This window comes from Hemiscyllium ocellatum, chromosome 11 (genome assembly GCF_020745735.1).
Source record: "Hemiscyllium ocellatum isolate sHemOce1 chromosome 11, sHemOce1.pat.X.cur, whole genome shotgun sequence".
Taxonomy (NCBI): domain Eukaryota; kingdom Metazoa; phylum Chordata; class Chondrichthyes; order Orectolobiformes; family Hemiscylliidae; genus Hemiscyllium; species Hemiscyllium ocellatum.
In genome coordinates this window covers 32,554,998-32,567,030 of record NC_083411.1, presented here as the reverse complement: position 1 = coordinate 32,567,030, position 12,033 = coordinate 32,554,998, and the positions used below count along the sequence as shown (strand labels likewise).

At 38.8% G+C, this 12,033-nt stretch overlaps 1 protein-coding gene across 3 annotated transcripts in view; it reads left to right on the top strand.

Annotated features, from left to right (window-relative positions):
* The window catches only part of tenm1 (teneurin transmembrane protein 1), an 833,960-nt gene that overhangs the window by 775,649 nt on the left and 46,278 nt on the right, over positions 1-12,033 (top strand). For all 3 annotated transcript variants that reach the window (XM_060832118.1, XM_060832119.1, XM_060832117.1), the window contains one exon: positions 6,019-6,191. In XM_060832118.1, coding sequence (XP_060688101.1) covers positions 6,019-6,191 — 173 coding nt within the window. The remainder of the gene's footprint in view (positions 1-6,018; positions 6,192-12,033) is intronic.

Here is a 12,033-nt window from a genome sequence, read left to right as displayed (position 1 = left end):
TTTATATTCAATATACTATAAAAAAAGGTGTTGAATTTGTGTGAGACATTGTTTAGCTGCATGTATTATGTATTATGTCCAATACAGAATGTGCAATTTAGAATTGGTGTTCAAGTCACATAATGAAGACAATGGGGACTGCAGGTGCTGGAGAAGTCAAAGTTGATAAAGCGTGGCACTGGAAAAATCACAGCAGATCAGGCAGCATCCAAGGAGCAAGAGAGTTGACGTTTCAGGCAGGACCCTGCTTCCGAACCCTGAAGCTTCTTGCTTCTTGGATGTTGCCTGACCTGCTGTGCCTTTTCCAGTGCCACGCTTTATCAAGTCAATAAATGAATCCAGCAAAAATTAATCCATTTAAACTCGCAATGAAAAGTTAAAGTTAGAAAGATTAGCTTAAAAGAGTTTTTGTTCATCAAAACACAAGTTTTCACCATTCTAGATTTTTTTTTGAAGAGTACAAATGCTTTTAGACTGAACTGGCAGGGTTTTATTCTGTGTAACAAATTAGTACCAAAGGGACACAGGCTTATTCTCAGAAAGTACAGCTTTTCAATTCAAGGACAAGTTTGGACATAGAATGCTTCACCGCTGGTAACTGTTGAAGCAAGCAGTTAAACGTTTGTTGCATATGTAGTTGAAAACAACAAATCTAGACTGATGGGATAAGTGAAGGGAAAGTGAAATTAGAGAAGTTAGCAGCACAGGATAATGCCATTGGAGGCCCCATGAGGCAATTGCTCTCTTCCAGCTTTGTAACTTTCCAAGATTCAACTACCACAAGATAGTCACAAAAGATCATTCTTAAAGGAGTGCTAAAACATGCACATGTGAAAAATTGATTTTTCTTTTTCTCATAGGCAATATTTTGCATTCTTAACAGTTAGAAGGGAAAATTCATAGCCAAAATTACTTTTCTCAGAAGTATTTTAAGCTAGGCTGTTTATTTCAGTTTCTGTTTTTATTGGTGGCCTGCTTTATCCAGTTATTCTGGTTTGGTTGCATTCACAAGGCAGAAGAATGTACTGTATTCAATGATAACTTGCTAGCTTTTAATTTGCATGCTCTCTGTACCTTGAATTGAAAGTGCTCGAGCTGAGTACTTCAAACTGAATTCTTGAGAGGTATCCTTGGTTGCTGTAGATTGAGAGCACTTCAGCTTGATGGAAATCTGATGGCACATTGGAGCAAATCACAGACAGCTGGAGAAAATGCAGAACCAACATAGGAGCTGAGTTTTAAAAAAAGTCATGAAAAATGTATGACTGTAATATAAAACTTCCTTTCCCTTTTCAGTGAATAGGAACAATGGGCTTTGATTATGTTATCCAACCAGATTAAGAGTAAGTTAGAGCATTGTCAGCCTTACTTGTTCTACCAATGCCCATAGACATAGATTTTGCATTTTTATGTTCGTGCACAATTTATAGTGTTAAGAGATTAAAAAAAAGGAGAATTATTACCTTTACCTCTTTTTGAAAAGACAAAAGAGAAACACGTGCATTGTAATAGCACTTTTCATGACCCTACCTACCTCAAAGTGTTCAGTTAATGATGTATAGTAAGGGATTATATATTCAGCATTTAAAGTCGCTCCTCAGGTTAAGAAGTTTTCATGTTCAGCAAGTCAGTTGCAGTTACAGGGTCCTAAATTGTGCAATTTTTGTCAGACCAGGGTTGAATATGGGAGAGGGTCAAGCCCACTGATCCTGTAAACAAGTCCTAGGAGACCAAGTGACAGTCGAGTGCTCAAGTGAGCTGGTCAGAGACCCATTTTGGTTCCCCACAAATTCATTGCAATTGCAACAAAAATAGTAAGGCCCTCTAAACCTATCCTCTCACAACAGCTGATTCCCACATATTCCCAATGACCTCTCATACTCACCATGCCAACGTAATGCTCCCTAGTTATTTTCCTTGACCCTTCAATCTATGCATGCCAATTTACAGCCAATGTACCACTTCCATGCCCATCCTTTGTCTACTACTGAATGAAACATATACAAATACCTCGTGTTAACAGTACACCAACTCGGAAATGTTCTTTCATAAAAAAGATACTGTTCCCACAATTCCATAAAAATGATAATTTAAGATTATTAATTGTCAATAACAGAGACTTTAAACATTTAATAGCTCAATTTTGCCCAAATAAACATTGAGACATTAACAAACATTATCACACAAAGTAAAAAACATTAACCAAAATATGTCAGTGAAATAAAATCAATAATTCACTTGGCAAAATCCAGTCCCTAAAGTACACCATTTGCTCTAAAATGCTTTGCTTCACCCAGTGACCGTGAAAAGTCTGATATAAAAGCATCTCCTTTTTCTCTCATTGACAAAAGAGAAAGATAGTAGTCCTTTTTCCTTCTCTCACCTCTTACCACCGTGAATTATACATTAACGTGAAGGTGTATGATGCATAAGTCTATGAGTATCAGTAAAACTAGAAGCCTGCAATAACAGTCAACTAGTTCACCAAAACTTTCCCGCACAGTTATGCCCCAGACATTTATTTGCTGATGTGTAGAATTTGCAACACTATATAATCTTTCAAAGATAAAATTTGGTCAATTCTGTTCTATCAGCCTCCCTCCAATAATCTCGGAAGTAACGAAAGACATTGTTAACAGTGCTATCAAATGAAACATATTTAATATGAATAAGCTCACTGCTATTTGGATGCAAGAGCTATTTGGCTCCAGAATGTACTTCACCACTAATCCAGATATAATTCCCAAAAGCAGAATACCAGAGGAGAAATGAGAATGGCTGAATTTGGCAACAACATACTGTGGATGAACTAAGGTCAAAAAGACTCAAAAGGAAACCTTTCAAATGCCTGACTTCATATCTGGCTCAAAGCACAACAGATGTGATTGTGTTTTTCATCTCAGCCATGTTCAGCTACTTTATTGATGAACTTCCCTCCATCCCAATGATGGTTCATAGTGTTCAGTTCCATTCATAAATCATCTGAGAATGAAATATTCCCACACCAACAGCCACACAACATTTAGTTTGGACCCCAACAGGTGCCAGGTAGATTTGTGATGTATATGTGCTCTCCCTTGATCATCAGTGCACCTTGGTTGCATTATACGTAATTTGTAAGATGCAAAATAGTAGTTTGCCAAAGTTATTTCAACAGCAATACCCATTCCTGCAACAACAATCACTGAGAAGGGCAAGAGTAGAAAAATCACGAGAACATTAGCTTGTGTGACTCACATGTTCAGCTTGTGAGTGAAACAACATATATTATTTTTTTCTTAATTGTCAGTGGGTCAAAATGGATGCAGCAAGAGCACTAGGCCTGTAATGGTTTAAGGAGAAATTCCACGATCACCTTTTTAGACCAATTAAGAATGAGGAATAAATGCAAACATGCCATCCAAAAATAATGTTTTAGAAACACTAACATAGCTGTCATTTTAGCTGTTAGGAGATAGATATCTGCTTCCAAAAGTGTATTATTTAGTGCAATGCAAATTATTGCATCTATCAGTTCCACATTCATGGCAGCATCTGATTCAGGAGAAACCCCAAAGCTCAGCGTGTGCAGCAAACATAACCTACTTTTGTACATATTGGCCCTAGTTTTGCAACAGCAGCAATCTACATGCCTGGAGCTGCTGGCCGCTTGAATCAAGCTGCCCCAAACCATACTGAACTGACTATCTCTTTTTGCATAGTCAGCTAATTTGAATAACAGAATCAGCTCCCGGCACAGTTCTGGCTCTGCACCAATAGCTATTAAAATTAAGTAATAACACAAAAGTAACATTAGCCTTAAAGGGATGTGGTTGGAAAAATGTTCCAGCTTTTGTAAAGAGTCAAATGGATTTTAAGTTCTTGTCAGCCCATGCCAAGACTGTGCAGGGTCATGGATAAATTGTCCTCGACACAACATAAAGTGAAATGAAATAGAGTTAATGACCAAGTAATGGAGAAGAGTGGAATCCAACCTCATTTGTGGATTCTAAAGTGGGTGTGCTACTGTACGTAGTGAATGTGAGCAGCAGAGATGAGTCAGGACAATTTTAATAGAGAACAGAAATGCATTTTCCTGTGGGGAACTGACAACCACTCTTGCTTAAGGTACCATTTTCAATGCTCTGATAATTAGACACCCAGAAAGGAACAGGAAACAGTCACCTAGAGATTGGTGAACATGTTGCTTTTTGCAACCAAGGATACAGTCACTTTTTTGATGTTTCTGTGGGTAAATAATTGATAATTGTCAACAGATCAGATGGCATACAAAATTAAAACTGGGAAATCAGACATGTACATAACTGACCTCTCATTTTCTACCTTCTGTAAGCTGGAAATCATTCTAAATTCTGTCACCTGTGTACTTGTCTGCATTAGGTTCCACCCATCCAATACCCCAGTGCTCACTGATCTACTGTCGTCTGGTTAAGCAACATTTGGATTCTAAAATTTGTCCTTGTTTTCAAATTTCTCCTTGTAATTTTTATAATCTGGACCTCCTCCATTCCCATGCCCTCCAAAATATCTGTGTTCTTCTAGTTTTTCCCACTGTGAAGAACTCCAATTTCAATTGCTGTACTCATGGTAGTTATGCTCTTAGTTGCCCAGGCTATAAACTTTGGAATTTCCTGCCTAAACCTCTTTCCCTGTTTACTTGATGGAGCCCCAGGCCCTGAAACCCTACCTCTGTAACTTTTGAATTTCTTTCCAAATAATGTCTTTATATGACTCTGTGTTATGTTTTACTGACTAATGCTCCTTGGAAGTACTTTGGGAAATGTTACTACATAATAGTGCTATGTAAGTGTAAGTTATTGTTGAAACTAAAAACTGCAGATGGAGATCTTTCACTTCCATCCAGAGTTACAAATCCAAACTGAACACTTATTTTGTTCCAGCGGATGGGAGGAAGTATAAACAGTGACTATCTGGTCTCCCAAAACTGATACTGAAACAAAATAACGTGGTTTTCTTTGTAATAGATCATGATTATGGAATACCTTTGAAGTAATCAAATCTCCCAAAGTGTTTGCAAGAACACTATAAAGACAAATATGACACTGAGCCACTTAAGAAGTCATTAAGATACAGATATGGTCAATGCTATAGGCTTTATGAAGTATCTTAGGTGTAGAGGGGTAGGGAGAGAATTCCAGAGAGATTTGGGCTGAACTGCATCATTGGTATACCAATTATAATTGGGAATGCAGGGAAGGCTAGATTTACAGGAGGGCAGATATCTCAGATGTTTGTGGACCTAAAGATGTTTAGAGAGCAGGGTGGAGATGATTATATGAAAAGATTTGAAATCAAGACTAAAGATTTTAAAATGGAGGCATTACCAAATTGGGAGCTGGTGTAAGTGAGTAAATGCAGGGATGATGACTGAAAGGGGCTTTTTGAGAAGTAAGACAGGAGCAGCACAGATCTGAGTGAGCTCAGGTTTTATGGAAAGTTGAATATCAGAGATGACTAGAAGCACATTGAAATAGTCAAACCTAGAGATATCAAAGACATGGCTAAAGACTTCAGGTGCAGAGCATTCGGGTGAAGATGGACACAATATAGTCTTAGCAGTAGACTTGCTTGGAGAATGAGTGGATACATGGTCAGAACTTCACCTCAGGGTTCAGCAAAACACCAATGTTGTGTTTGTTCTAGTTCAACCCAAGATAGCTGTCAGGGAGAAGTTTGGCATCTATGACTAAGGACCGATATTTTTTTTGTCTGGAATTGACAATAATGGATTTAGCCTTCCCGATATTTACACTGAGAAATGTTCTGCTCATCTGGTAATGGGTGTTTGGCAAGTAAGGGACAATGGAGGGATCAAGAGTGATGTTTGAGCATTAAGCAGGATGTACCCATAGAATCTGATGCTGTATTTCCAGATACATTTTTTTCTTTTGGTTCCCCCCTTCCCTCGGGTTAAATATTCCTTAAAACGTCTTTTGTATGGTATCAACAACATGTAATAATTCCTAATTTCTTTGTTTAAAACTTTCATTTACCTAGGTATGACAGTGATGGTCACCTGACGAATGTGACTTTTCCAACTGGCCAAGTCAGCAGTTTCTATCGTGAGGTGGACAAGTCGGTGCAAGTGGAAGCTAATCTATCCAACAGAGAGAATTTTGCTATTACAGCCAACTTCTCAGCTACCAATGCTGTATATATTTATAGGCAAGGTAAACCAGATTCTATTCACTGAATACAAAAGTTTCAAACAACACAAGTTGCTTTTAATTTGTAGTGATTTGAATGATCGACTGAAATATTCATACTTATGAGGTAAAATCTTCCTCTGCTCCTGGGAAAGTCTGACCTATGCTTTTGTGGATCAGTCATGTGTGACACCACATGCTTTTTTTGTGTTTTCACTCTGGGATGGAGCTGGCATTGCTTTGTGAGCCATGCTTACACCCCTGTGTGAGAAAATGGGCCAATTAGAATGCCCACCTTGCATTTCCAATACAGCATCCCAACTTCCAGAAATGTTTTAATGCAACATGAACCTGATCCTTCACTCCCCACCTATCCACCATGCCAACTTATGCTTCTTTCGATCACACATGTCAATCCATGCCACCTCTATGCCATTAATATATACACCTTGCCCCTTCAGATTACTTAGTACTCTCAGCTAGTATACACTATGTATAGTCCTCAGATTCTATGGGACATAAATGGAAATATTTTATATTCCTTCAAAAAAATGCACCATTTAATACCAGCTTCCATTTCATTGATTTAAGGAAGAAAATGCTTTCTGACATATAACAAGACTTGTAATACTGTAACACTGTTAGTTTGTTTCAACAAGCAAGATGCAACATCAATGTGCTATTACAATGTGCTATCACAAATTCTTGAAAGTATCCTTTATTATCAGGTGAACAGAGAACCTATTGTGCTGAAGCTGAGATGCACTTGAAACTCAGCCATGCATTTCTCATAGCCACATTCCCAAATAATAGGCATCTCTCTGGGAAGGAGAGAGCTGGAGATGTTCATTTTCATTTGAAATCGGGGGCCTATTTATCAGTGTAAAGGAATTAGTAGTTGCATTTTATTGCAGGATCAAAACTATTTATTTTTCATCTATTCAACCAGAACCATTTAAATCACAGTAGAAAAGATGATAGCACATCGACTGCAGCAGTTCAAGAAAGTAGCTCATCACTATCTTTCCAAGGGTGACTTGGGACAGGCACTAGATACCAACTCAGCCAGTGATGCCCACAAGTGAATTTTAGAAAGATGATTCACATTGTTGCCACTCAGGTTCAATGATAGAGGGAGTGATTGTTGAAGTGATGAATGTAGTGCCAATCAAGCAAGTCAATTTGTCCTGGGTGATGTCAGGCTTCTTGAATTTTTTTTGAGCTGTAATTGTGGTTATGCGTTGTATAGATACAAGTATAAGATTTGCAAAATTGTGTTGTTTTCTTGGAGATATATAGAAGTAGAAAATAATATGTTGGTCGAATGATTGAAGAAATATTAAATTTGACTTGCATTTGGATCAGCTAACATTAATGTTTAGCCTGTAAAAATATAGGTATTTAGTTAAATATAGCTTTAAGCAGTGTAAAGGTAGGTTTTAAAAAATCTTGCAAAATGAACTGTCACTATTTAAACTTTCTTCTCTCTAAAATCTGATACAAACTCAATATAATTATTGTCTTTACACTGAAATGCTTGGTACTGAAATGCTCACAGAGCTAATTTATGATTATTATATCACAATGTGCACAGCTCAGGACTTGAATTGTAATGTGAAAAGTAAGTAGAATTACTGATACAGTTGATTTTGTTTTATATTCAGGCAAGATTATTTTTCTGCTATCCATGCCCTCAACATAAGCAGGACTATGATGCATATTGGCAAATCTTGACCTTTTGAATTGGACTGTGATTTTGCAAGCAATGGCTATGACAATAACATAATACAAAATGTTCCCTTTTCCCCGACAATCTGCAGATGAATTAACTTATTTACTTTCTCTCTATGGAAGATGCCTAACCCCGATCAGCAACAATTCAAAGAGAGCAGGCTGGTTCCTTGAATTGTGTGTTCCATTGTAGTGTACACTTTAAATAGCCAATACATCCTTCTCGGTTTCAGTAAAGCCAGGGAATAACTGTCATGTCATAAATCAAAAGTGAAGTAGAATTGTGGCGTTCTTGTCAATCATTAAACCCACTCCAGCTGTGGGTAACAGTAATGGAAGTGCACTGTGCAGGCCATCTGTCAGTCTGTCAATTTACAACCAATCTGTCCATCAGTCCTTTTAAAATTTACATTTAGATTGCTCTGAAATAAAGTTCATAGAGAACTAAAAAGAAATGGATTCACGGCAACTGTTGTACATGTTGCTTAAATTTCTAATGTATCTTCTAAAGTATGCGATTTCATTGCATTTTTTCATGTAGATTGGTTTTATCTGCAATAAAATTAGTGCACATTTTGTAACAATTTAATAAGCTTTTGCTAAACCTTTCGATCAGTTTTTCATTTCCCATTCATTCTTCTCACTCAACCTAACCATAGAAACACGGATTGAGATTTTCAACTATACAGAATCCCAGCAGGCCTTTGATATGATGCAGGTTCCACCCATTCCATTAACTCGTCTCTGAATCCTTGCTGATTTTCTACGATCAGGATCTTATAGCTTTGTTTAATCGTAACCTAAATTCCAAATTTAATTATGGAACCTTCTGGGGTGAGAATGAACGGTGAGAGGTTGCAAAATAGGCCTCTCCAAGCTTGGATTGAAAGACTGTAATTGTACTTTAAATGTTAAAGCCCCCGACCACTACAGAAACTGCACTTGCAAGATTGTGTTGAGACTTCTAGAAGGCATTTGACAAGGTGCTATGTAAAAGATCTTGCACAAAATAGGAGCTCATAGTATACGGGTAATATATTAGTATGGATGGAGCTTGGCTGGCTGGGAGTAAACTAAGTATATAAAATCTAATCTTTTTCCAATTGGCAGGATATGAAAAGTCGAGCCCCTAAAGGGTCTCTTCTGTGGCCTTAGCTTTTTACAATCAATGTCTTAGATGAGGGGAGCAAGTATGGAAGCTAATTTTGCAAATGACACAAACATAGATAGAATTATATGTGAAGAACACTTCGAAAGGCTGCAGGTGGATATAAATAGGTTGAGTGAGGAGGTAAAAATGTGGCAGTTGGAATATAATGTGAAAATGGTGAAGTTGTTCACTTCAGCAGGAAGAATTAAAAAAAAGGGTATTTTAAATGGAGAATGACTGCGGAATTCAGAGGAGCAGCTGCATCTAGGTGTTCCTGTGAATTAGTCACAAAATGTCAGTGTCCAGGTACAGCCAGTAATTAAGAAGGCTAATGGGATGCTATTTTTATAATGAGAGAAACTAAAGATAAATGTAAGGGTGTGTGCTTACATTATATGGGACATTGGAGAAACCATGTCTTGAATATCGTGTTAACTTTCCTCTGCTCATTTAAGAAAGGATGTAATTGAATTGGAAGTTAGATTAATACCTGGAATGAGTGGGTTATGTTATGAGGAAAAACTGTACAGACTGGGCTTGTTACCGTTGGAATTTAGGAGTTTAGAAGAGTGAGGGGTGATTTGATTGAAGTATAGAAGATTGTGAACCATCTTGACAAGGTGAATCTGGAAAAGGTGTTTCTAGTTGTGATTATTTTCTGAACCAGTGTTTTAAAAATTAAGTGATTCTGTTTTAGGGCAAGATGAAGAGGGTTTTCTTTCTCTCTGAGGGTCATGCGACATAGGAACTCTCAGCCACAGAAGATGATGGAGGTGATGCCATTGAATATGTTTAAGGCAGAGTTACATCGAATTTAATGAAGCAAGGGAATCAAAGTCTATCAGAGATGGATGGTTAAAAATCACACAACACCAGGTTATAGTCCAACAGGTTATTTAGAAGCACTAGCTTTCGGAGCGCCACTCCTTCATCACTCAGAAAGCTAGTGCTTCCAAATAAACTTGTTGGACTATAACCTGGTGTTGTGTGATATTTAACTTTATACACCCCAGTCCAAGACAGGCATCTCCAAATCAGGAGATAGAATTAGAAATACAAACAGATCAGCTGTTTTCTTTTGAATAGTGAAACAGACTTGAGAGGCCAAACACTCCACCCCTGATCCCAATTCATGCGTTTATATGTACACACCGAGACCTTCCTAGTGTACAGTATTGTCAATGTTCAAATTATAGAAGTACATTGTTTGTTGTAATACCATTATATGTAAAAGTGAAGTCGCTATAGTCTTACCAGATCAAACAGCTGTTCTCTCATTGGAGAGAAACGCCTGGTAGTGGTTTAATCTGAGGGTCAACATGCCTCAGGCAAAGGGCAAGGTTGAATAGAAGAGTCCTTCATAATCACATAAGCTGGTGCAGGAATTGAAACCATGCTGTCGGCATCATTCTGCATCACAAACCTGCCTCTAACCAATTGAGTATGTCCTCCAGGCAGGGCTATTCTTTGTGGTCAAGAGTGTAGTGCTAGACAAGCACAGCACATCAGGCAGTGTCTGAGGAGCAGAAAAATCGATGGTTCGGGCAAAAGTCCTTCATTCTCGATGATTCTATGGCTCTAGCTGGTTGATCAGTCCTTTTTCTTCCCTCAGTCCACACACTGATCATAATTGGCAAACCCTTCTCTATACACAATACCTCAAGTAACTCCAGTTTGAACCTCATGAAAACAATCACTTGGCCTTCTTAACAAATGGGATTGTGCTGATTTAAACTTTGGATACACCTCATCCATAGGAAAGCAAGAATGTGACTTAGCCAAGTGTGCTAAGGTAAATTAATTGGGTCATTTGTCAAGTCATAGAGTCATAGAGATGTACAGCACGGAAACAAACCCTTCGGTCCAATCTGTCCATGCCGACCAGATATGAGGGTGGTGGGCCTGTGGAAGAGGGTGGTGGGCCTGTGGAATTCATTGCCATGGAGTGCAGTGGAAGCCGGGATGCTAAATGTCTTCAAGGCAGAGATTGATAGATTCTTGTTGTCTCGAGGAATTAAGGGCTACGGGGAGAACGCTGGTAAGTGGCGTTGAAATGCCCATCAGCCATGATTGAATGGCGGAGTGGACTCGATAGGCCGAATGGCCTTACTTCCACTCCTATGTCTTATGGTCTTATGGTCTTATTAGGAATGAGGCTGTGAGCCAAGGGAATGGAAACATAAATGGGAGGGGGTATGGGGCTGGTGAGGATGGTAGTTGAGAATGCGCTAGGTAGAATGGAGATGATGGTCATGGTGAAAGGCCAGAGATGAGGGTGGAGTGGATAGATGGGAAGGAATGTGGACAGGTTGGACAGGTCATGAGGGCAGTACCTTGTTGATGGTTGGAACTGAGGTAAGGTGGGAGGAGGGGAAATGAAGAAACTGGTGAAATCCACATTGATGCCATGGGGTTGGAGGGTCCCGAGACGGAAGATGAGGCATTCTTCTTCCAGGCATTGGGTGGTTAGGGGGTGGCTATGGAGGAGGCCCAGGACCTTGGCAGAGTGGGAGGGGGAGTTGAAGTGGTCAGCCATGGGGTGGTGGGATTGGTTGGTGTGAGTGTCTGGAGATGTTCACTGAAGTGCTCTGTGAGTAGGCATCCTGTCTCTCCAGTCTATACTGCATCCTTATCTCTACATTTGAACCAGCAAGTCCTGCAGTGGTGAATGGGGGTGCAGACTGGACTCAAGAGATCTGTTTGAGTTACACAAGTAAACTTTTTTTTATCTCAAGTGGAAAGTACTGACTGCTTTCTAACTTTCTAACTGTAACATTCAATCAGCTTTGGTGTAGCAAATGTTCTTGTTACAGAACTTTCAAATTGTCAATCACATGGAATTTCAGGCTGGAGGCAACACTGGCTTCTTTTTAGCCAGCCTGTAGTTGGGAATTGTTTTCAGATTTTCTCCCTCCTAATTTTATGTGCTTGAAATACAACCAAAACATTTACAGAATTGTTTTTACAAAAGGCCCACAGGTTAGT